The 25,115-nt window shown below is 48.5% G+C and overlaps 1 protein-coding gene across 1 annotated transcript in view; it reads left to right on the top strand.

Moving 5' to 3' along the window:
- Window positions 1-25,115, top strand: part of bahcc1a (BAH domain and coiled-coil containing 1a) — a 77,831-nt gene that overhangs the window by 39,389 nt on the left and 13,327 nt on the right. Inside the window, exons 14-22 of the mRNA XM_031816523.1 lie at window positions 5,987-6,107; window positions 7,800-8,064; window positions 12,138-12,347; window positions 14,642-14,815; window positions 16,096-16,382; window positions 18,211-18,294; window positions 18,747-18,888; window positions 19,144-19,261; window positions 20,179-20,254. Of these exons, the coding sequence (XP_031672383.1) occupies window positions 5,987-6,107; window positions 7,800-8,064; window positions 12,138-12,347; window positions 14,642-14,815; window positions 16,096-16,382; window positions 18,211-18,294; window positions 18,747-18,888; window positions 19,144-19,261; window positions 20,179-20,254 (1,477 nt within the window). The remainder of the gene's footprint in view (window positions 1-5,986; window positions 6,108-7,799; window positions 8,065-12,137; window positions 12,348-14,641; window positions 14,816-16,095; window positions 16,383-18,210; window positions 18,295-18,746; window positions 18,889-19,143; window positions 19,262-20,178; window positions 20,255-25,115) is intronic.

The raw sequence follows: 25,115 nt of genomic DNA on the forward strand, positions 1-25,115 counted from the left end.
TTGTGGGAGCACCTCCTCGAAGAGTATGAATTAGGCTGTTTGAGAAGGTTTGAATCCGAAGCAACCAGCATACACATAGTTTTAAAGTACAGTAGACCAACATAGCTACTGTAGTTGGTCAAATCTGTGTGCTGGAAAACCTTGGTAGAGCATGGGTGGAGTAGGCCTTGTGGTGCTGGAAAACCTTGGTAGAGCATGGGTGGAGTAGGCCTTGTGGTGCTGGGAAACCTTGGTAGAGCATGGGTGGAGTAGGCCTTGTGGTGCTGGGAAACCTTGGTAGAGCATGGGTGGAGTAGGCCTTGTGGTGCTGGGAAACCTTGGTAGAGCATGGGTGGAGTAGGCCTTGTGGTGCTGGAAAACCTTGGTAGAGCATGGGTGGAGTAGGCCTTGTGGTGCTGGGAAACCTTGGTAGAGCATGGGTGGAGTAGGCCTTGTGGTGCTGGAAAACCTTGGTAGAGCATGGGTGGAGTAGGCCTTGTGGTGCTGGGAAACCTTGGTAGAGCATGGGTGGAGTAGGCCTTGTGGTGCTGGAAAACCTTGGTAGAGCATGGGTGGAGTAGGCCTTGTGGTGCTGGGAAACCTTGGTAGAGCATGGGTGGAGTAGGCCTTGTGGTGCTGGAAAACCTTGGTAGAGCATGGGTGGAGTAGGCCTTGTGGTGCTGGAAAACCTTGGTAGAGCATGGGTGGAGGAGGCCTTGTGGTGCTGGAAAACCTTGGTAGAGCATGGGTGGCGTAGGCCTTGTGGTGCTGGAAAACCTTGGTAGAGCATGGGCGGAGGAGGCCTTGTGGTGCTGGAAAACCTTGGTAGAGCATGGGTGGAGTAGGCCTTGTGGTGCTGGAAAACCTTGGTAGAGCATGGGTGGAGTAGGCCTTATGGTGCTGGAAAACCTTGGTAGAGCATGGGTGGAGAAGGCCTTGTGGGGCTCATGTGAATTTCCTTTCTTTTTGGTCATCAGACCAATTCCTACTTCTCAATGAAAACATGTTTTTCTGTTTTTAATAAATCAGTGGGTAGCTCATAATTGTTATCCAAATTCTGGAATAAAATATGAATAATACATGAATATTAATAATGAATCTGGATGTGGGTGATATTGCTCTTCCCAGGGAAACACAGAAACTAAAGAGGTTCCCACAAACATCAGCCGCCCATATCTTTATTTTGCTATGTCGGTGTTTAAATGCTCATTGGTGGTATCCAGATTGGAGTGTGTGTGTGTGTGTGTGTGCCTGTGTGTATGTGTGCACACATGTGTTTGTGTGCTTGTGTGTACATGTATACATCTGTGTGTGCATCCATGTGTGTGAGTGTGTGTGTGTTTGCGTCTACTCGCATGTGTGTACATCTGTGTGTGTGTGTGTGTGTGTGTGTGTCTCTGTGTTGTCAATTTTCAATTAGTGCTGTCATCAATGTCCATATGGAAGCCTTGGAGGGGCTTAGCGCTACCCCAGAGCAGCCAACAGTTCTATTCCCTCCCTCCCATTTCTGGGCAGCGTTCCATAGTGCTCCCAGCTCTCCCACTGCGATGTCAACTCTACTCTCCTTCCGCCTGTGTACCCCTGCCCCCTTCCCTCACATTCTCCCCTCCAGTCCTCCCCCACCCCTCGTCCAGCCAGGCCGCACAGGGACACTGATGCCCTGTGACAGTGACACCAGAAATGAAAGGGCGGTAGGCGGCAGGGCCTACAGCGAAGGGATGGATGGAGGGAAGGGGAGATGGAAGGATGGATGGAGGGAGGGTGGAGAGGGAGATGGAAGGATGGATGGAGGGAGGGTGGAGAGGGAGATGGAGGGAGGGTGGAGAGGGAGACGGAGGGAGGGTGGAGAGGGAGATGGAAGGATGGATGGAGGGAGGGTGGAGAGAGAGATGGAGGGAGGGTGGAGAGAGAGATGGAGAGAGGGTGGAGAGGGAGATGGAAGGATGGATGAGGGAGGGTGGAGAGAGAGATGGAGAGAGGGTGGAGAGGGAGATGGAAGGATGGATGGAGGGAGGGTGGAGAGAGAGATGGAGGGAGGGTGGAGAGAGAGATGGAGAGAGGGTGGAGAGGGAGATGGAAGGATGGATGGAGGGAGGGTGGAGAGGGAGTTGGAGGGAGGGTGGAGAGGGAGACGGAGGGAGGGTGGAGAGGGAGATGGAAGGATGGATGAGGGAGGGTGGAGAGAGAGATGGAGAGAGGGTGGAGAGGGAGATGGAAGGATGGATGGAGGGAGGGTGGAGAGAGAGATGGAGGGAGGGTGGAGAGAGAGATGGAAGGATGGATGGAGAGAGGGTGGAGAGGGAGATGGAAGGATGGATGGAGGGAGGGTGGAGAGGGAGATGGAGGGAGGGTGGAGAGGGAGACAGAGGGAGGGTGGAGAGGGAGATGGAAGGATGGATGGAGGGAGGGTGGAGAGGGAGATGGAAGGATGGATGGAGGGAGGGTGGAGAGAGAGATGGAGGGAGGGTGGAGAGAGAGATGGAGAGAGGGTGGAGAGGGAGATGGAAGGATGGATGGAGGGAGGGTGGAGAGGGAGATGGAGGGAGGGTGGAGAGGGAGACAGAGGGAGGGTGGAGAGGGAGATGGAAGGATGGATGAGGGAGGGTGGAGAGAGAGATGGAGAGAGGGTGGAGAGGGAGATGGAAGGATGGATGGAGGGAGGGTGGAGAGAGAGATGGAGGGAGGGTGGAGAGAGAGATGGAAGGATGGATGGAGAGAGGGTGGAGAGGGAGATGGAAGGATGGATGGAGGGAGGGTGGAGAGGGAGATGGAGATGGAGGGAGGGTGGAGAGGGAGACAGAGGGAGGGTGGAGAGGGAGATGGAAGGATGGATGGAGGGAGGGTGGAGAGGGAGATGGAAGGATGGATGGAGGGAGGGTGGAGAGGGAGATGGAGGGAGGGTGGAGAGGGAGACAGAGGGAGGGTGGAGAGGGAGATGGAAGGATGGATGAGGGAGATGGAGAGAGGGTGGAGAGGGAGATGGAAGGATGGATGGAGGGAGGGTGGAGAGGGAGATGGAAGGATGGATGGAGGGAGGGTGGAGAGAGGGTGGAGAGGGAGATGGAAGGATGGATGGAGGGAGGGTGGAGAGAGAGATGGAGGGAGGGTGGAGAGGGAGATGGAGGGAGGGTGGAGATGGAAGGATGGATGGAGGGAGGCGGAGATGGAAGGATGGATGCAGGGTGGAGATGGAGATGGATGGAGGGAAGGGGAGATAGAAGGATGGATGGAGGGAAGGGGAGATGGAAGGATGGATGGAGGGAGGGGGAGATGGAAGGATGGATGGAGGGTGGAGATGGAGATGGGGATGGAGGGAAGGGGAGATGGAAGGACGGATGGAGGGAAGGGGAGATGGAAGGATGGATGGAGGGAAGGGTAGATGGAAGGTTGGATGGAGGGAAGGGGAGTTGGAAGGATGGATGGAGGGAGGGTGGAGAGGGAGATGGATGGAGGGAGGGTGGAGATGGAGATGGAGGGAGGGGCATGACTAGTCTCCAGTCACAGTAATGTCTCCATGACTGGTCTCCAGTTACAGTAATGTCTCTATGACTGGTCTCCAGTTACAGTAATGTCTCCATGACTAGTCTCCAGTTACTGTAATGTCTCCAGTTACAGTAATGTCTCCATGACTAGTCTCCAGTTACAGTAATGTCTCTATGACTGGTCTCCAGTTACAGTAATGTCTCTATGACTGGTCTCCAGTTACAGTAATGTCTCTATGACTGGTCTCCAGTTACAGTAATGTCTCCATGACTGGTCTCCAGTTACAGTAATGTCTCTATGACTAGTCTCCAGTTACTGTAATGTCTCCATGACTGGTCTCCAGTTACAGTAATGTCTCCATGACTGGTCTCCAGTTACAGTAATGTCTCCATGGCTGGTCTCCAGTTACAGTAATGTCTCCAGTTACTGTAATGTCTCCATGACTGGTCTCCAGTTACAGTAATGTCTCCAGTTACAGTAATGTCTCCATGACTGGTCTCCAGTTACAGTAATGTCTCCATGACTGGTCTCCAGTTACAGTAATGTCTCCATGACTGGTCTCCAGTTACAGTAATGTCTCCAGTTACAGTAATGTCTCTATGACTGGTCTCCAGTTACAGTAATGTCTCCAGTTACAGTAATGTCTCTATGACTGGTCTCCAGTTACAGTAATGTCTCCATGACTGGTCTCCAGTTACAGTAATGTCTCCAGTTACAGTAATGTCTCTATGACTGGTCTCCAGTTACAGTAATGTCTCCAGTTACAGTAATGTCTCTATGACTGGTCTCCAGTTACAGTAATGTCTCCAGTTACAGTAATGTCTCCAGTTACAGTAATGTCTCCATGACTGGTCTCCAGTTACAGTAATGTCTCCAGTTACAGTAATGTCTCCATGACTGGTCTCCAGTTACAGTAATGTCTCCATGACTGGTCTCCAGTTACAGTAATGTCTCCATGGCTGGTCTCCAGTTACAGTAATGTCTCCAGTTACTGTACTGTCTCCATGACTAGTCTCCAGTTACAGTAATGTCTCTATGACTGGTCTCCAGTTACAGTAATGTCTCTATGACTGGTCTCCAGTTACAGTAATGTCTCTATGACTGGTCTCCAGTTACAGTAATGTCTCCAGTTACAGTAATGTCTCTATGACTGGTCTCCAGTTACAGTAATGTCTCCATGACTAGTCTCCAGTTACTGTAATGTCTCCATGGCCTGCAGCTACAGGAATGTGGGTGTTTTTGAATGAGACACCGTGCAGACAGGGACAGATTGGCCCAATGTTGTGTTACATTGGAGGGCTATGTAAAACCAATTTCCTTTGGTAGAGTTGCTTGGGCACTTTTGTGGTGCTGGCTGTTCTGATTGGACTGTGTGTGTGTGTGTGTGTGTGTGTGTGTCTGTATCTGTGTGTTTGTGTGTGTGTTTATCTCTGTGAGTGTGTATGCGTGTGTGTGTGTACAAACTAGGAGCTGCTAATCAACTGTGTTTAATTAGTCAGTGTGGGGCTGTGTGCTTCTTCACCCTGCCAGTCCTCGGGGAGGGGCTCTGTCACATTGTTTGTCAGTGTGTGAGGGAGGGAAGGGATCGAAGGGGTCTGCCTCTCAGGGACAGCTCACACTTCTGCCACCGCTGCCATTCTCCTGTCAATCACTCACACGCACACACACACACACACACACACACTTGCTCAGTCATTGTCTCACATTTTAGGGAGCACACACACACACAGTCAGTTTGTTACATTTTTACCTGGCACATATAACAGACACACATGGACTCAGGCACATGTGCGATTCTAGCCTGTGTGTAATGATGTAATCAGAGAACTTACGGAGCAGCGTAATAGAGATTTCCTTTAAACTCTGAAAGGTTTTGAGCCGGCGATCCACAGTCCTGATTAGGCCGCTGCTAACTCTCCCAGTCGACGTGACTGATGGCATGGCTAAGACTGTGCACACAGTAGGAGAGGGGAAGTTGAGTACGGCCTGGCTCGCATCTGTGTGGTCGCCGGGCAGGTTTCCAGGGGGATATTCAAGGGCATTTTCGCTCTGCTTCTAAACCAGCCCTGTGATGTTGCTACTCTGTAGGGGGAGAGGAGCTGCTAGCTTGCACTGATATGGAAATGGAAACTGGAGAGCTCTGATATTCAACTGCCAGAACAATAGAAGCCGCATACAAATGCAGAACGTGGCTTCAGACCATTCAGTGATTCCCTGTATCTTTCAAAGCATCTCTCTGTGCTTGTATAGGCCAGGGGGAACTCCCTTGATAAAGCTTTCCTGCTTCTTATCCAACACTGGCCTCCAACAATCCCAGGTTCGCCCCGTTAGATCCCAATTTTTCAAGCGTGCCGGTTTGGGGGTTTGTGAGAACAGGGCTCCGGGTTTTGTCTTGTTCTGTTCGTCAGCTATAACAACCCACAGAGGTGACTCAACCCCTCCTTTCCCCTCTGGTCTTCCTCTCTTTCATTCCACCGCTCTTCTTCTTCCTCTAATGAATGCTCTCCCGTGTTTTGACTGGCAGGTCGTTAGGGGCGGGACTTGGCCTGTCGCCCGAGGACCTGCTGGGAGGAGGGGGTGGGGACGCCCAGAGGAAGAAGAAGAAGCTGTCCAATCGGGGCTTTGAGCGGCTCGGTGCGGCAGAGGTCAGGGTTCTTTAGTTGTATCTCTTTGTCCTCTATCCCTCCAGAACAGCCACACACTCTGTAGAAAACCCTAATAGTTACTGAACACTTCTCTGAGCCCTCCATACAGTATTCCATAATGGCTACATACCATTACTGCTATGTAGCCTGCTAGCCTTTGTGTTATACAGTATGCTATGTTAGCCACTATGCTAGCTGTTATGTAAATATTGTATGTTGTGTGATCTATGTTTACCCTGATAGCCTATAGGCTAAATTAAAGTGTGAGTGTTTTGTACACACTTTGTTTCTTTTTTTATTGACACATTTCTAGTCATTAGAACCAGTGGCGGCTGGTGGGAGGAGCTATAGGAGGATGGGCTCATTGCAATGGCTGGAATGGAATACATGGAACAGAGTCAAACATGTGGTTTCCATATGTTTGATACCGTTTCATTTATTCCATTCCAGCCATTACAATGAACCCGTCCTCCTATAGCTCCTCCCACCAGCCGCCACTGGTTCTAATGACTAGAAATGTGTCAATAAAAAAAGAAACAAAGTTTGTACTAAACACTCACATTTTAATTTTTAATTTTAAACTCTAAAGTGTCAAATCCCCAGCTCTCCATGTTAATATATTTTTAATTTGTGGATCTTCATCTGTCCCTCTGACTATCTGTGAGCTGAACTGAGCTCTGTCCCTCTGACTATCTGTGAGCTGAACTGAGCTCTGTCCCACTGACTGCCTGTGAGCTGAACTGAGCTCTGTCCCTCTGACTGCCTGTGAGCTGAACTGAGCTCTGTCCCTCTGGCTATCTGTGAGCTGGACTGAGCTCTGTCCTTCTGACTATCTGTGAGCTGAACTGAGCTCTGTCCTTCTGACTATCTGTGAGCTGAACTGAGCTCTGTCCCACTGACTGCCTGTGAGCTGAACTGAGCTCTGTCCCACTGACTGCCTGTGAGCTGAACTGAGCTCTGTCCCTCTGACTATCTGTGAGCTGGACTGAGCTCTGTCCCTCTGACTATCTGTGAGCTGAACTGAGCTCTGTCCCACTGACTGCCTGTGAGCTGAACTGAGCTCTGTCCCTCTGACTATCTGTGAGCTGAACTGAGCTCTGTCCCTCTGACTATCTGTGAGCTGAACTGAGCTCTGTCCTTCTGACTGTCTGTGAGCTGAACTGAGCTCTGTCCCTATTGCTCTCTGTGAGCTGAACTGAGCTCTGTCCCTCTGACTGTCTGTGAGCTGAACTGAGCTCTGTCCCTCTGACTGTCTGTGAGCTGAACTGAGCTCTGTCCATCGGACTATCTGTGAGCTGAGCTGAGCTCTGTCCCTCTGACTATCTGTGAGCTGAACTGAGCTCTGTCCTTCTGACTTTCTGTGAGCTGAACTGAGTTCTGTCCCTATTGCTCTCTGTGAGCTGAACTGAGCTCTGTCCCTCTGACTGTCTGTGAGCTGAACTGAGCTCTGTCCGTCTGACTATCTGTGAGCTGAGCTGAGCTCTGTCCCTCTGGCTGTCTGTGAGCTGAACTGAGCTCTGTCCCTCTGACTATCTGTGAGCTGAACTGAGCTCTGTCCCTCTGGCTGCCTGTGTGTGGGAGCTGTGTCCGGAGGTGTAACAGTCTCTCTCTCTCTTTCTATTTCTCTCTTTCTTCTCGTTCTCTCTTTCTGTTCTCTCTCCCCCCATCCTCCTCTGTTATCTGTTCTCATAGATAAAAGTGCATGGCAGTAGCAGAAAGAGTGTCCTTCACGGTGTCCTCAGCTCTAAGCTGGCCCGTGACGTGGCCCATCAGCAGCTCAGAGAGCACAAGGCCCAGGGCGGGAAGAGGACTGGGATGGGGGCGGGACCACGGGATAAGGAGGAGGCGGCCTCTGCAGCTAGTTCTGCCCCAAAGCACCATGGACATCGAGGCCAGGCCACCTCCAAGGCCGAGTCCAGACGAGTCATCAACGAGTCTGGCGGTCAGAGTGACACAGGTAAGAATCATGGTGATTGATTTCATTTGTAACCTTTGGAGTTTTCTCACAATGTTGTGTTTCAGTTATGTGACGGACAGTGACGTTATTTAGGCATCTGTGTCATATGATGTGGAAAGCACATGGTGGAACCACCTTTTCTGTATTGGGAGAATGAGTACATTCCTTATTCTGCCCTGACCTGAGCACTGTGTTCTGTATGTGTAGGTTACCATAGAGAGAAACACTACCGTAGAGAGAAACACTACCATAGAGAGAAACACTACCATAGAAACACTACAATAGAGAGAAACACTACTATAGAGAGAAACACTACCATAGAGAGAAACACCACCATAGAAACACTACCATAGAGAGAAACACTACTATAGAGAGAAACACTACCATAGAAACACTACCATAGAGAGAAACACTACCATAGAAACACTACCATAGAGAGAAACACTACTATAGAGAGAAACACTACCATAGAAACACTACCATAGAGAGAAACACTACTATAGAGAGAAACACTACCATAGAAACACTACCATAGAGAGAAACACTACCATAGAGAGAAACACTACCATAGCAACACTACCATAGAAACACTACCATAGAAACACTACCATAGAGAGAAACACTACTATAGAGAGAAACACTACCATAGAAACACTACTATAGAGAGAAACACTACTATAGAAACACTACCATAGAGAGAAACACTACCATAGAAACACTACCATAGAGAGAAACACTACCATAGAAACACTACCATAGAGAGAAACACTACCATAGAAACACTACCATAGAGAGAAACACTACTATAGAGAGAAACACTACCATAGAAACACTACCATAGAGAGAAACACTACCATAGAGAGAAACACTACTATAGAGAGAAACACTACCATAGAAACACTACCATAGAGAGAAACACTACCATAGCAACACTACCATAGAAACACTACCATAGAAACACTACCATAGAGAGAAACACTACTATAGAGAGAAACACTACCATAGAAACACTACTATAGAGAGAAACACTACCATAGAAACACTACTATAGAGAGAAACACTACCATAGAGAGAAACACTACTATAGAGAGAAACACTACCATAGAAACACTACCATAGAGAGAAACACTACTATAGAGAGAAACACTACCATAGAAACACTACCATAGAGAGAAACACTACCATAGCAACACTACCATAGAAACACTACCATAGAAACACTACCATAGAGAGAAACACTACTATAGAGAGAAACACTACCATAGAAACACTACTATAGAGAGAAACACTACTATAGAAACACTACCATAGAGAGAAACACTACCATAGAAACACTACCATAGAAACACTACCATAGAGAGAAACACTACCATAGAGAGAAACACTACCATAGAAACACTACCATAGAAACACTACCATAGAAACACTACCATAGAGAGAAACACTACCATAGAAACACTACCATAGAAACACAACCATAGAAACACTACCATAGAGAGAAACACTACTATAGAGAGAAACACTAACATAGAAACACTACCATAGAGAGAATCACTACCATAGAAACACTAACATAGAGAGAAACACTACCATAGAAACACTACCATAGAAACACAACCATAGAAACACTACCATAGAGAGAAACACTACTATAGAGAGAAACACTAACATAGAAACACTACCATAGAGAGAAACACTACCATAGAAACACTACCATAGAGAGAAACACTACTATAGAGAGAAACACTACCATAGAAACACTACTATAGAGAGAAACACTACCATAGAGAGAAACACTACTATAGAGAGAAACACTACCATAGAAACACTACCATAGAAAACACTACCATAGAGAGAAACACTACCATAGAGAGAAACACTACTATAGAGAGAAACACTACCATAGAAACACTACCATAGAAACACGACTATAGAGAGAAACACTACTATAGAGAGAAACACTACCATAGAGAGAAACACTACTATAGAGAGAAACACTACCATAGAAACACTACCATAGAGAGAAACACTACCATAGAAACACTACCATAGAGAGAAACACTACCATAGAAACACTACCATAGAGAGAAACACTACCATAGAAACACTACCATAGAGAGAAACACTACCATAGAGAGAAACACTACCATAGAGAGAAACACTACCATAGAGAGAAACACTACCATAGAAACACTACCATAGAAAACACTACCATAGAAACACTACTATAGAGAGAAACACTACTATAGAGAGAAACACTACCATAGAAACACTACCATAGAAAACACTACCATAGAAACACTACTATAGAGAGAAACACTACTATAGAGAGAAACACTACCATAGAAACACTACCATAGAAACACTACCATAGAGAGAAACACTACCATAGAAACACTACCATAGAAACACTACCATAGAGAGAAACACTACCATAGAAACACTACCATAGAAACACTACCATAGAAACACTACTATAGAGAGAAACACTACCATAGAGAGAAACACTACTATAGAGAGAAACACTACCATAGAAACACTACCATAGAGAGAAACACTACCATAAAAAAACTACCATAGAGAGAAACACTACTATAGAGAGAAACACTACCATAGAAACACTACCATAGAGAGAAACACTACTATAGAGAGAAACACTACCATAGAAACACTACCATAGAGAGAAACACTACTATAGAAACACTACTATAGAGAGAAACACTACTATAGAGAGAAACACTACCATAGAGAGAAACACTACTATAGAAACACTACTATAGAGAGAAACACTACTATAGAGAGAAACACTACCATAGAGAGAAACACTACTATAGAAACACTACTATAGAAACACTACTATAGAGAGAAACACTACCATAGAGAGAAACACTACTATAGAGAGAAACACTACCATAGAAACACTACTATAGAGAGAAACACTACCATAGAAACACGACTATAGAGAGAAACACTACCATAGAAACACTACTATAGAGAGAAACACTACCATAGAGAGAAACACTACCATAGAGAGAAACACTACCATAGAAACACTACCATAGAGAGAAACACTACCATAGAGAGAAACACTAACATAGAAACACTACCATAGAGAGAAACACTACCATAGAGAGAAACACTACCATAGAGAGAAACACTACCATAGAGAGAAACACTACCATAGAAACACTACCATAGAAACACTACCATAGAAACACTACCATAGAAAACACTACCATAGAAACACTACTATAGAGAGAAACACTACCATAGAGAGAAACACTACCATAGAGAGAAACACTACTATAGAGAGAAACACTACCATAGAAACACTACCATAGAAACACGACTATAGAGAGAAACACTACCATAGAAACACTACTATAGAGAGAAACACTACCATAGAGAGAAACACTACCATAGAGAGAAACACTACCATAGAAACACTACTATAGAGAGAAACACTACCATAGAGAGAAACACTACCATAGAAACACTACCATAGAGAGAAACACTACCATAGAGAGAAACACTACCATAGAGAGAAACACTACCATAGAGAGAAACACTACCATAGAAACACTACCATAGAAACACTACCATAGAAACACTACCATAGAAACACTACTATAGAGAGAAACACTACCATAGAGAGAAACACTACCATAGAAACACTACCATAGAGAGAAACACTACCATAGAAACACTACCATAGAAACACTACCATAGAGAGAAACACTACCATAGAGAGAAACACTACCATAGAGAGAAACACTAACATAGAGAGAAACACTACCATAGAGAGAAACACTACCATAGAAACACTACCATAGAAACACTACCATAGAGAGAAACACTAACATAGAGAGAAACACTACCATAGAGAGAAACACTACCATAGCCCACCTACGATATTAATAATACAATATGTCTGCAATGTAGTTAAGTTATTAGACCTACATTGTCCATTCTAGTTTTGTAATTCTATTTCTATGTTATGTACCGATCTGAGTCACGGCACCAATGCAACTGGCAGTGCTATACTCTTACTCTGTGTGTGCTCTCTCTCTCAGCAGCCAGTGCAGACAGCGGCGGCCAGGAGGGCTGGACGGGGACCCCGCTGATGATGCGTGGGGGCAGGAGGAAAGGGATGGGGGGAGCTCTTGGGGTCCAGGGGTCCGCACGGCTGCAGCAGCCCAGGGCCAGGGTCCTCCGAGCCAGGAGTCAGGAAGCCATGGAGGGGGGAGAGACCTCCCCTACAGAGAGTGAATCCTCCAACCAGGGTGAGTGGGCTGAGGTGACTGGGTGGAGGGGGAGGGGGACAGGGACAGATAAGGTTGGATGAGTGGGACAGGGGGACAGGGTGGCTCTCTTCTCCAGCCAGGTCAGGTACTCAGTACATTGTACCCTCCACTCAGCACACTGTACCCTTCACTCAGTACACTGTACCCTCCACTCAGCATACTGTACCCTTCACTCAGCACACTGTACCCTCCACTCAGCACACTGTACCCTTCACTCAGCACACTGTGCCCTTCACTCAGTACACTGTACCCTTCACTCAGCACACTGTACCCTTCACTCAGTACACTGTACCCTTCACTCAGTACACTGTACCCTCCACTCAGTACACTGTACCCTTCACTCAGCACACTGTACCCTCCACTCAGCACACTGTACCCTTCACTCAGCACACTGTACCCTTCACTCAGCACACTGTACCCTTCACTCAGCACACTGTACCCTCCACTCAGCACACTGTACCCTTCACTCAGTACACTGTACCCTTCACTCAGCACACTGTACCCTTCACTCAGTACACTGTACCCTTCACTCAGTACACTGTACCCTCCACTCAGTACACTGTACCCTTCACTCAGCACACTGTACCCTCCACTCAGCACACTGTATCCTTCACTCAGCACACTGTACCCTTCACTCAGCACACTGTACCCTTCACTCAGCACACTGTACCCTCCACTCAGCACACTGTACCCTTCACTCAGCACACTGTACCCTTCACTCAGCACACTGTACCCTTCACTCAGCACACTGTACCCTCCACTCAGCCCACTGTAACCTTCACTCAGTACACTGTACCCTCCACTCAGCACACAGTACCCTTTACTCAGCACACAGTACCCTTCACTCAGTCTGTACCCTTCACTCATCACACAGTACCCTTCACTCAGCACACTGTACCCTTCACTCAGCACACAGTACCCTTCACTCAGCACACTGTACCCTTCACTCAGCACACTGTACCCTTCACTCAGTACACAGTACCCTTCACTCAGCACACAGTACCCTTCACTCAGCACACTGCACCCTTCACTTAGTACACAGTACCCTTCGCTCAGTACACAGTACCCTTCACTCAGCACACTGTACCCTTCACTCAGTACACAGTACCCTTCGCTCAGTACACAGTACCCTTCGCTCAGTACACAGTACCCTTCACTCAGTACACAGTACCCTTCACTCAGTACACAGTACCCTTCACTCAGTACACAGTACCCTTCACTCAGTACACAGTACCCTTCACTCAGTACACTTCACTCAGCACACTGTACCCTTCACTCAGTACACAGTACCCTTCACTCAGTACACAGTACCCTTCACTCAGTACACAGTACCCTTCACTCAGTACACAGTACCCTTCACTCAGTACACAGTACCCTTCACTCAGTACACAGTACCCTTCACTAGGTGTGGAAGGCACCTCTGATCTGTCATCAAGCTTGTAAACAACCTTCTTCATTAGTCAACTACTTCTATAGAGCAGAGGATGCATTTACAGTCATATCACATTGTCCCATGCACTCTATACACAAGTTAGGGAATAAAACACACACACACACACACACATGCAGAAGGCTGCCACTCGAGCCCTCGTGTGAGTTTTGTTAATTTGTTAATTAATCTGAAAGTGATCCCTGTCAGTGTTCAGAGGTGAGTGCAGAACGTGTTGATGAATGCCTCGTAAATGACAAGTGGGGTCGGCAGCGCGTGGACACCCGACACCTCCGCTAGTGTGTGTGTGTGTGTGTGTGTGTGTGTGTGTGTGTGTGTGTGTGTGTGTGTGTGTGTGTGTGTGTGTGTGTGTGTGTGTGTAAGAAGCTAGGCCACAGCTGCCTGTGAGAGGATCTGACAGGCCATGGAGACAAGGAGGCTGGACCACAGAGCAGTTACAGGCTACAGAGACACACACATACCACGTGCACTCAACACAAGAGCACCCACACATACACACGCACACGCAGCGAGCCAGCATATGCATTCAAACCCACACACACACAATCAGTCAGAGCTCAGTACTCCAGACGCACTTCAGGTCCCAGCCTCAGAGAACAACATTCAGAAGATCCTGGTATCTCATCATTATGAATTGTTATTTGTTTTCCTCCAGGAAGACAACAAGATAATGAGGTAATTGTTAAATGTTAGAATGTAGAAAACAAGTTTTGGGAAAATACAAGCCTCTAAATGCTTTCTAATGATAAGCACAGGAAGTCTGTTAGAGGAAGTGGATAGGCTGGATTTAGACACAATACGATGTATGTTGTTCTCTCTTTAGAAGACGAAGAAGAGGAAGGAAGTTATGACAGTGACGAAGGACAAGACATCAAAGCACAACCCTCCCGAGACGTCTCTTCATGCTCCACTGTGACTGGTCCATCCCCCTCGTCTATCGTCAAGCTGGAGGCCAATCAGAAAGCCCGGAACAAAAAAGAGAGGCAGGAGCTTTACGGTAAGAAGACAGGCCTGGTGTGTGTGTGTGTGTGTGTGTGTGTGTGTGTGTGTGTGTGTGTGTGTGTGTGTGTGTGTGTTGGTCAGCTTTGACATGTTTACAATGTTTACTAAATATGTGTCATACGCAAGTACTGATGCTCACAAGGTGTACATGGTACTATAAACATCTATATCCCCTAAAATATATATATATATTATAATTATAATCATCTCCAGGAGAAGCATCTGTTTTGTTTTGGTCTGTGGGGTCGTTACTGCTCTAAAATCTTCTCTAATTCCTGATTGAGAGAATTGAGAAAGTTACACTGCTTCAGGACTGATAATATACACTGTCTGTTATTCAGTACCACATCAACGTTTAGTTCCTACCTTACAAATTCAGAGAGCACATTGACTCCCCTATCACTGACTGTCTACACTCGTACCTGTCTACCACTGCCCCTCTACACTTATACCTGTCTACCACTGCCCCTCTACACTCATACCTGTCTACCAATGCCCCTCTACACTCGTACCTGTCTACCACTGTACCACTGCCCCTCTACACTCATACCTGTCTACCACTGCCCCTTTACACTCATACCTGTCTACCACTGCCCCTCTACACCCATACCTGTCTAACACTGCCCCTCTACACTCGTACCTGTCTACCACTGCCCATCTACACTCATACCTGTCTACCACTGCCCCTCTACACCCGTACCTGTCTACCACTGCCCCTCAACACTCGTACCTGTCTACCACTGCCCCTCTACACTTATACCTGTCTACCACTGCCCCTCTACACTCATACCTGTCTACCACTGCCCCTCTACACTCATATCTGTCTACCACTGCACCACTGCACCACTGCCCCTCTACACTCATACCTGTCTACCACTGCCCCTCTACACTCATACCTGTCTACCACTGCCCCTCTACACTCATACCTGTCTACCACTGCCCCTCTACACTCATACCTGTCTACCAATGCCCCTCTACACTCATACCTGTCTACCACTGCACCACTGCCCCTCTACACTCATACCTGTCTACCACTGCCCCTCTACACCCGTACCTGTCTACCACTGCCCCTCAACACTCGTACCTGTCTACCAGGTATGAGAACTTGCACAATTGGTGGCTGACTAAATACTTTTTTGCCACACTGTATATGAGGTTATTTTACCTTTAGTTGAATGCACTAATTGGATTGTAAGTCACACTGAATGAGAATGCTAAATGACAAAAATACTAAATGCAGTATTACTAAATATAATTCTCGATTGAACCATGCAGGTTCCCAGAGTTTGTCCGGGGCAGAGGGAGAGGTGAAGGTGAGGAAGAGGGCCCCCTGTAGGCTTGGCATGGTCACTGCAGCCAAGAAGCACCCAGAGTATCAGGACCAGTCAGAGGGGATGAGGAGGGCCGGCGGACCCAGGTCCCAGGAGCCTCGCCGGGAGAGCCTAGGGACCCGGGGCAGCGTCTACCGGAGGACCATGGGGCCGGTCACCTTCCCCACCACCAGTGAGAGGCTGAAGAGGGCCACACGCAAGAGCACCATGCTGAGGGGACCCATTAACAAGGTTAGTATTAAGGACGTCACCCTGCTCTCTTGGCGAGTACCGCTTCCTCCTGTTTCAGCTCATACCAAGGCTCTAACCCAGGACCTCTGTCTCACAAAGACACCTGACCGCCCTCCTAAAGAGTCTTACCTAGTCGCTCCACCGAAAAGCTAGCTATTCACAGGGTATGTCCTAGAGATCAGGATTATTCAGTCATTGATATGCACCTGAGTGGTTTGTATGTGATGTATGGAATCGATCCAGGTGAAGGTTCTCCTAGGTACAGTGGTGGAAAAACTCCTTAATAGAAAATGACTCAAGTAAAAGTGAAAGTCACCCAGTAGAATACTACTTGAGTAAAAGTCCAAAAGTATTTGGTTTTAAATGTACTTGAGTATCAAAAGTAAATGGAATTGCTAATATATATATTTAAGTATCAAAAGAAAAAGTCTAAATCGTTCAAAATTCATACGGCACAATCTTCTGTTTTTTAAATGTACGGATAGCCAGGGGCACACTCCAATACTCAGACATCATTTACAGATAGCCAGGGGCACACTCCAATACTCAGACATCATTTACAGATAGCCAGGGGCACACTCCAATACTCAGACATCATTTACAGATAGCCAGGGGCACACTCCAATACTTAGACATCATTTACAGATAGCCAGGGGCACACTCCAATACTCAGACATCATTTACAGATAGCCAGGGGCACACTCCAATACTCAGACATCATTTACAGATAGCCAGGGGCACACTCCAATACTCAGACATCATTTACAGATAGCCAGGGGCACACTCCAATACTCAGACATCATTTACAGATAGCCAGGGGCACACTCCAATACTCAGACATCATTTACAGATAGCCAGGGGCACACTCCAATACTCAGACATCATTTACAGATAGCCAGGGGCACACTCCAATACTCAGACATCATTTACAGATAGCCAGGGGCACACTCCAATACTCAGACATCATTTACAGATAGCCAGGGGCACACTCCAATACTCAGACATCATTTACAAACTAAGCATGTGTGTTTAGTCCACCAGATCAGAGGCAGTAGGGATGACCAGGGATGTTCTCTTCATAAGTGTGTGAATTGGACCATTTTCCTGTCCTGCTAATAAACATTCAAAATGCTACTAGTTGGATGTCAGGGAAAATGTATGGAGTAAAATATACATCATTTTCTTTAGGAATGTAGTGAAGTAAAAGTAAAAGTTGTCAAAAATATAAATAGTAAAGTACAGATACCCCAAAAAACGACTTAAGTACTTTACACCACTGCCTAGGTACAGATCTAGGATCAGCTTCCCTTATCCAAATCCTACCCTTAAACCATTAGTGAGGGAAATGCAAAACTGAACCAAGTTACAATGATACAACTTCAACCTCTTAGAACATGTGAAGTTAACCAAGAGTGTGATATACTCAAAAAGGGTTCCCCATCTGTCCCCATAGAAGAACCCTCTGGGGTTCCATGTAGAACGCTCTGTGGCACAGGTTCTACATAGAACCCAAAAGGTTTCTACCTCGAACCAAAAGGGTTCTATCTGGAACCAAAAAGGGTTCTTCAAAGGGTTATCCTATGGGGACAGCCCAAAAACCCTTTTAGGTTCTAGATAGACCTTTTTTTTTTATCTAAAAGATGAAGATGAAGACAACTTCAGTCTGTATCTCGATCTCTCACATAACCATGACAACCTGACGCCTTTCTCTCCTCACACTGGGATGATTCATACTGTAGCACTAACTAGCCATGCAGAGATCCACACACACACTCGCACACTCATTTACTCACTCACTCACACCTCTCTTCCTGGTCACATGTCACAGAGGAGAAGTTGCTGGTCAGGCGGTGTCCAATCACCTCAGAGTGACGACAACACTTGCAGTGGGAGGAGGATCCGAAACAAACAGGTAATCAGAATCACTCAATCGGCCCTCATTGCTCACCTCTAACCTCTAACCTTTCATTTGTCTGATCTGATTTGCCATTGGTAGGTCCTACATTCATAGTACCGGTATGTCATTTAGCATTTAGCATCTGACAGCATGGAATTCAAAGTGATATGTTGTATCACCATGGATATAGTACCAGGCCACACCCCACTCCCTCCCTGCTGAGTAAATGTGTGAAGGGGGTGGGGGGCAGGAAATGGGGGGATTGGGGGAGTGTGGATCGCACCTTCTTATGTGGAAGAGTGAAACTATGTCAGGGAAAATGACTACCTCCAGGGGACATACTGCATATGCAGTGTTTAGTGTCAATCTCTGAGTTACATGCTAACTAACTTCCTCTCTCTCTGTCTCTCTGTCTCTCTGTCTCTCTCTCTCTCTCTCTCTCTCTCTCTCTCTCCCCCCCCCCCCAGCCCAAGGGCCGTGCAGTGAGCCGTCTACTAGAGAGCATGGCGGCGGACGAGGGCTTTCAGATGGATGAGGATGATAGCAGCTTCTCAGAGGGGGATGAGGACAGTAACCCATCATACCCTCACAACCCCAGGAGTCCACTAGGTGAGGAGGGAACACTGTCACACACAGTTTTGTATTACTATCCTTGTGGGGACCAAATAATTGATTCTATCCAAAATCCTATTTTCCCTAACCTCTAACCCTAAATCTAACTCTAACCTAATTTTCCTCGTTTTACAATCCTTGTGAGGACTTCTGATTACCACAGCAAAAGATAGGAGGGAACAAATATGCACTTCCATACACACTGTTGATGAGTGCTGTCTTTCATTAAATGACTGTGTACGCTTTACCCAGCAGCCCCCAGCTGTGTCCTGACCAGACAGCTGCTGACAGATGGACTCAGGGTGCTGATCTCCAAGGAGGATGAACTTCTCTACGCAGCCCGGGTCCACACACTGGAGCTGCCAGACATGTAACTATACCTTTACATCTACATGTCAGTCAGTTAGCAGACACTCTTATCCAGAGCACCTTACACTAGTGAGTACACACACACACACGCGCACCCACGCACACACACACAGTATATACAGTATCAGCCACTACTACCTCAGTGGCTGGGAGCCATGGTTGGTCTTCTCTGCAGTGAGTGACTCAGTGTTGGCATCTTAGCCTCTCACTCCAGAAGGAGTCCACACACCCCCTGCAGAGCTCTCTCTTCCTTTCTCCATCTCTCTCCTCCTCCTCCTCCTCCTCCCTCTCTCTCTCCTCCCACGCTCTCCTCCTCCTCCTCCTCCTCCTCCTCCTCCTCCTCCTCCTCCTCCCTCTCTCTCCTCCTCCTCATCCTCCTCCTCCTCCCTCTCTCTCCTCCTCCCTCTCTCTCCTCCTCCTCCTCCCTCTCTCTCCTCCTCCTCCCTCTCTCCTCCTCCTCCTCCCTCTCGCTCTCCTCCTCCCCCTCCTCCTCCTCCTCCCTCTCTCTCCTCCTCCTCCTCCTCCCTCTCTCTCCTCCTCCTCCTCTCTCTGTTACATAACTCCATGTCTTCTCTCACCCAGCTCACTCTGAGTAGAAGAGTGTTGATAATGCTGCTCCGGCAGCAGGCAAGTGGAACAGAGGAGTGGGACAGTGACACGTGAAACCAGGCAGGCATAATACCCACACAGCTGAAAATAGTTTTCTCTCTCTGCTCTTCCTCTCTCTCTCTCTCTGCTCTTCCTCTCTCGCTCTCTCTCTCTCCCTCTCTTTCTCTCCCTCTCCCTCTCCCTTCCTCTTCCTCTCTCTATCTCTATTCCTTTCTCTTTCTTCCTCTCTCTCGCTCTCTCTCCCTTCCTCTTCCTCTTCCTCTCTCTCTCTCTCTCTCTCTCTCTTTCTCTCTCTCTCTCAATCTCCAGCTACAGCATTGTTATTGACGGGGAGAGAGGAAACCGCCCCAGAATCTACTCACTGGAGCAACTGCTGCAGGAAGCGGTGAGTTCAGTTCCTACCCCCTCTTTAGAAAACAATAGTTCCCCCCACACCTAGACCTCTGGGATGTGGTCACGCTGGACTAACCCACTCTGGATCCTCCTCAATCCCTCTCCCTTCTCCTCTACTGTCCTCTCCTCTACTGTCCTCTCCTCTACTGTCCTCTGCTCTACTGTCCTCTCCTCTACTGTCCTCTCCTCTACTGTCCTCTCTTCTACTGTCCTCTCCTCTACTGTCCTCTCCTCTACTGTCCTCTCCTCTACTGTCCTCTACTCTCCTCTCCTCTACTGTCCTCTCCTCTACTGTCCTCTCCTCTACTGTCCTCTCCTCTACTGTCCTCTCCTCTACTGTCCTCTCCTCTACTGTCCTCTCCTCTACTGTCCTCTCTTCTACTGTCCTCTCCTCTACTGTCCTCTCTTCTACTGTCCTCTACTCTACTGTCCTCTCCTCTACTGTCCTCTACTGTCCTCTCCTCTACTGTCCTCTCCTCTACTGTCCTCTACTCTACTCTCCTCTGCTCTACTGTCCTCTACTGTCCTCTCCTCTACTGTCCTCTCCTCTACTGTCATCTACTCTACTCTCCTTTGCTCTACTGTACTCTCCTCTACTGTCCTCTACTGTCCTCTCCTCTACTGTCCTCTCCTCTACTGTCCTCTACTCTCCTCTCCTCTACTGTCCTCTCCTCTACTGTCCTCTCCTCTACTCTACTGTCCTCTACTGTCCTCTCCTCTACTGTCCTCTACTGTCCTCTCCTCTACTGTCCTCTCCTCTACTGTCCTCTAATGTCCTCTCCTCTACTGTCCTCTCCTGTCCTCTACTGTCCTCTCCTCTACTGTCCTCTCCTATCCACTCCTCTACTGTCCTCTCCTCTACTGTCCTCTCCTCTCCTCTACTGGCCTCTCCTGTCCTCTACTGTCCTCTCCTCTACTGTCCTCTCCTCTACTGTCCTCTCCTCTACTGTCCTCTCCTCTACTGTCCTCTAATGTCCTCTCCTCTACTGTCCTCTCCTGTCCTCTACTGTCCTCTCCTCTACTGTCCTCTCCTATCCACTCCTCTCCTATCCACTCTTCTACTGTCCTCTCCTCTCCTCTACTGTCCTCTCCTATCCACTCCTCTACTGTCCTCTCCTCTACTGTCCTCTACTGTCCTCTACTCTCCTCTCCTCTACTGTCCTCTCCTGTCCTCTACTGTCCTCTCCTCTACTGTCCTCTACTGTCCTCTCCTCTACTGTCCTCTCCTGTCCTCTACTGTCCTCTCCTCTACTGTCCTCTACTGTCCTCTCCTCTACTGTCCTCTACTGTCCTCTCCTCTACTGTCCTCTACTGTCCCTCTACTGTCCTCTCCTCTACTGTCCTCTACTGTCCTCTACTGTCCTCTACTGTCCTCTACTGTCCTCTCCTCTACTGTCCTCTACTGTCCTCTACCCTCTGTGAGTTTCTGTGCTCGTGTGTGTGTACGTTTAACCAAGTCACTGAGTAGTGATAATCCCTCTATCACCTGCTCCATACATGTGTTGTGTCTTAATGGGAGACGACGCAGACTTCCCCTCCTGGCAACACAGGCTGCCCATACTGATGGAGACACAGGCTGCCCATACTGATGGAGACACAGGCTGCCCATACTGATGGAGACACAGGCTGCCCATACTGATGGAGACACAGGCTGCCCATACTGATGGAGACACAGGCTGCCCATACTGATGGAGACACAGGCTGCCCATACTGATGGAGACACAGGCTGCCCATACTGATGGAGGCACAGGCTGCCCATACTGATGGAGACACAGGCTGCCCATACTGATGGAGACACAGGCTCATACCGATGGAGACACAGGCTGCCCATACTGATGGAGACACAGGCTGCCCATACTGATGGAGACACAGGCTGCCCATACCGATGGAGACACAGGCTGCCCATACTGATGGAGACACAGGCTGCCCATACTGATGGAGGCACAGGCTGCCCATACTGATGGAGACACAGGCTGCCCGTACTGATGGAGACACAGGCTCATACCGATGGAGACACAGGCTGCCCATACTGATGGAGACACAGGCTGCCCATACTGATGGAGCCACAGGCTGCCCATACTGATGGAGACACAGGCTGCCCATACTAATGGAGACACATGCTGCCCATACTGATGGAGACACAGGCTGCCCATACTGATGGAGACACAGGCTCATACTGATGGAGACACATGCTGCCCATACTGATGGAGACACAGGCTGCACATACTGATGGAGACACAGGCTGCATATACTGATGGAGACACATGCTGCCCATACTGATGGAGACACAGGCTGCCCATACTGATGGAGACACAGGCTGCCCATACTAATGGAGACACAGGCTCATACTGATGGAGACACAGGCTTGCCCATACTGATGGAGACACAGGCTGCCCATACTGATGGAGACACAGGCTGCCCATACTGATAGAGACACAGGCTGCCCATACTGATGGAGACACAGGCTCATACTGATGGAGACACAGGCTCATACTGATGGAGACACAGACTCATACTGATGGAGACACAGGCTGCCCATACTGATGGAGACACAGGCTCATACTGATGGAGACACAGGCTGCACATACTGATGGAGACACAGGCTCATACTGATGGAGACACAGGCTCATACTGATGGAGACACAGGCTCATACTGATGGAGATACAGGCTGCCCATACTGATGGAGACACAGGCTGCCCATACTGATGGAGACACAGGCTGCCCATACTGATGGAGACACAGGCTCATACTGATGGAGACACAGGCTCATACTGATGGAGACACAGGCTCATACCGATGGAGACACAGGCTGCCCATACTGATGGAGACACAGGCTCATACTGATGGAGACACAGGCTCATACTGATGGAGACACAGGCTGCCCATACTGATGGAGACACAGGCTGCCCATACTGATGGAGACACAAGCTGCCCATACTGATGGAGACACAGGCTGCCCATACTGATGGAGACACAGGCTGCCCATACTGATGGAGACACAGGCTCATACTGATGGAGACACAGGCTGCCCATACTGATGGAGACACAGGCTCATACTGATGGAGACACAGGCTGCCCATACTGATGGAGACACAGGCTGCCCATACTGATGGAGACACAAGCTGCCCATACTGATGGAGAGACAGGCTCATACTGATGGAGACACAGGCTGCCCATACTGATGGAGACACAGGCTGCCCATACTGATGGAGACACAGGCTGCCCATACTGATGGAGACACAGGCTCATACTGATGGAGACACAGGCTGCCCATACTGATGGAGGCACAGGCTGCCCATACTGATGGAGACACAGGCTGCCCATACTGATGGAGACACAGGCTCATACCGATGGAGACACAGGCTGCCCATACGGATGGAGACACAGGCTGCCCATACTGATGGAGACACAGGCTGCCCATACTGATGGAGACACAGGCTGCCCATACTGATGGAGACACAGGCTGCCCATACTGATGGAGGCACAGGCTGCCCATACTGATGGAGACACAGGCTGCCCATACTGATGGAGACACAGGCTCATACCGATGGAGACACAGGCTGCCCATACTGATGGAGACACAGGCTGCCCATACTGATGGAGACACAGGCTGCCCATACCGATGGAGACACAGGCTGCCCATACTGATGGAGACACAGGCTGCCCATACTGATGGAGGCACAGGCTGCCCATACTGATGGAGACACAGGCTGCCCGTACTGATGGAGACACAGGCTCATACCGATGGAGACACAGGCTGCCCATACTGATGGAGACACAGGCTGCCCATACTGATGGAGCCACAGGCTGCCCATACTGATGGAGACACATGCTGCCCATACTGATGGAGACACAGGCTGCCCATACTGATGGAGACACAGGCTCATACTGATGGAGACACATGCTGCCCATACTGATGGAGACACAGGCTGCACATACTGATGGAGACACAGGCTGCACATACTGATGGAGACACATGCTGCCCATACTGATGGAGACACAGGCTGCCCATACTGATGGAGACACAGGCTGCCCATACTAATGGAGACACAGGCTCATACTGATGGAGACACAGGCTCATACTGATGGAGACACAGGCTGCCCATACTGATGGAGACACAGGCTGCCCATACTGATGGAGACACAGGCTGCCCATACTGATAGAGACACAGGCTGCCCATACTGATGGAGACACAGGCTCATACTGATGGAGACACAGGCTCATACTGATGGAGACACAGGCTCATACTGATGGAGACACAGGCTGCCCATACTGATGGAGACACAGGCTCATACTGATGGAGACACAGGCTGCACATACTGATGGAGACACAGGCTCATACTGATGGAGACACAGGCTCATACTGATGGAGACACAGGCTCATACTGATGGAGACACAGGCTGCCCATACTGATGGAGACACAGGCTGCCCATACTGATGGAGACACAGGCTGCCCATACTGATGGAGACACAGGCTCATACTGATGGAGACACAGGCTCATACTGATGGAGACACAGGCTCATACCGATGGAGACACAGGCTGCCCATACTGATGGAGACACAGGCTCATACTGATGGAGACACAGGCTCATACTGATGGAGACACAGGCTGCCCATACTGATGGAGACACAGGCTGCCCATACTGATGGAGACACAAGCTGCCCATACTGATGGAGACACAGGCTGCCCATACTGATGGAGACACAGGCTGCCCATACTGATGGAGACACAGGCTCATACTGATGGAGACACAGGCTGCCCATACTGATGGAGACACAGGCTCATACTGATGGAGACACAGGCTGCCCATACTGATGGAGACACAGGCTGCCCATACTGATGGAGACA

Source organism: Oncorhynchus kisutch, unplaced genomic scaffold (genome assembly GCF_002021735.2).
Source record: "Oncorhynchus kisutch isolate 150728-3 unplaced genomic scaffold, Okis_V2 scaffold812, whole genome shotgun sequence".
Lineage (NCBI taxonomy): Eukaryota > Metazoa > Chordata > Actinopteri > Salmoniformes > Salmonidae > Oncorhynchus > Oncorhynchus kisutch.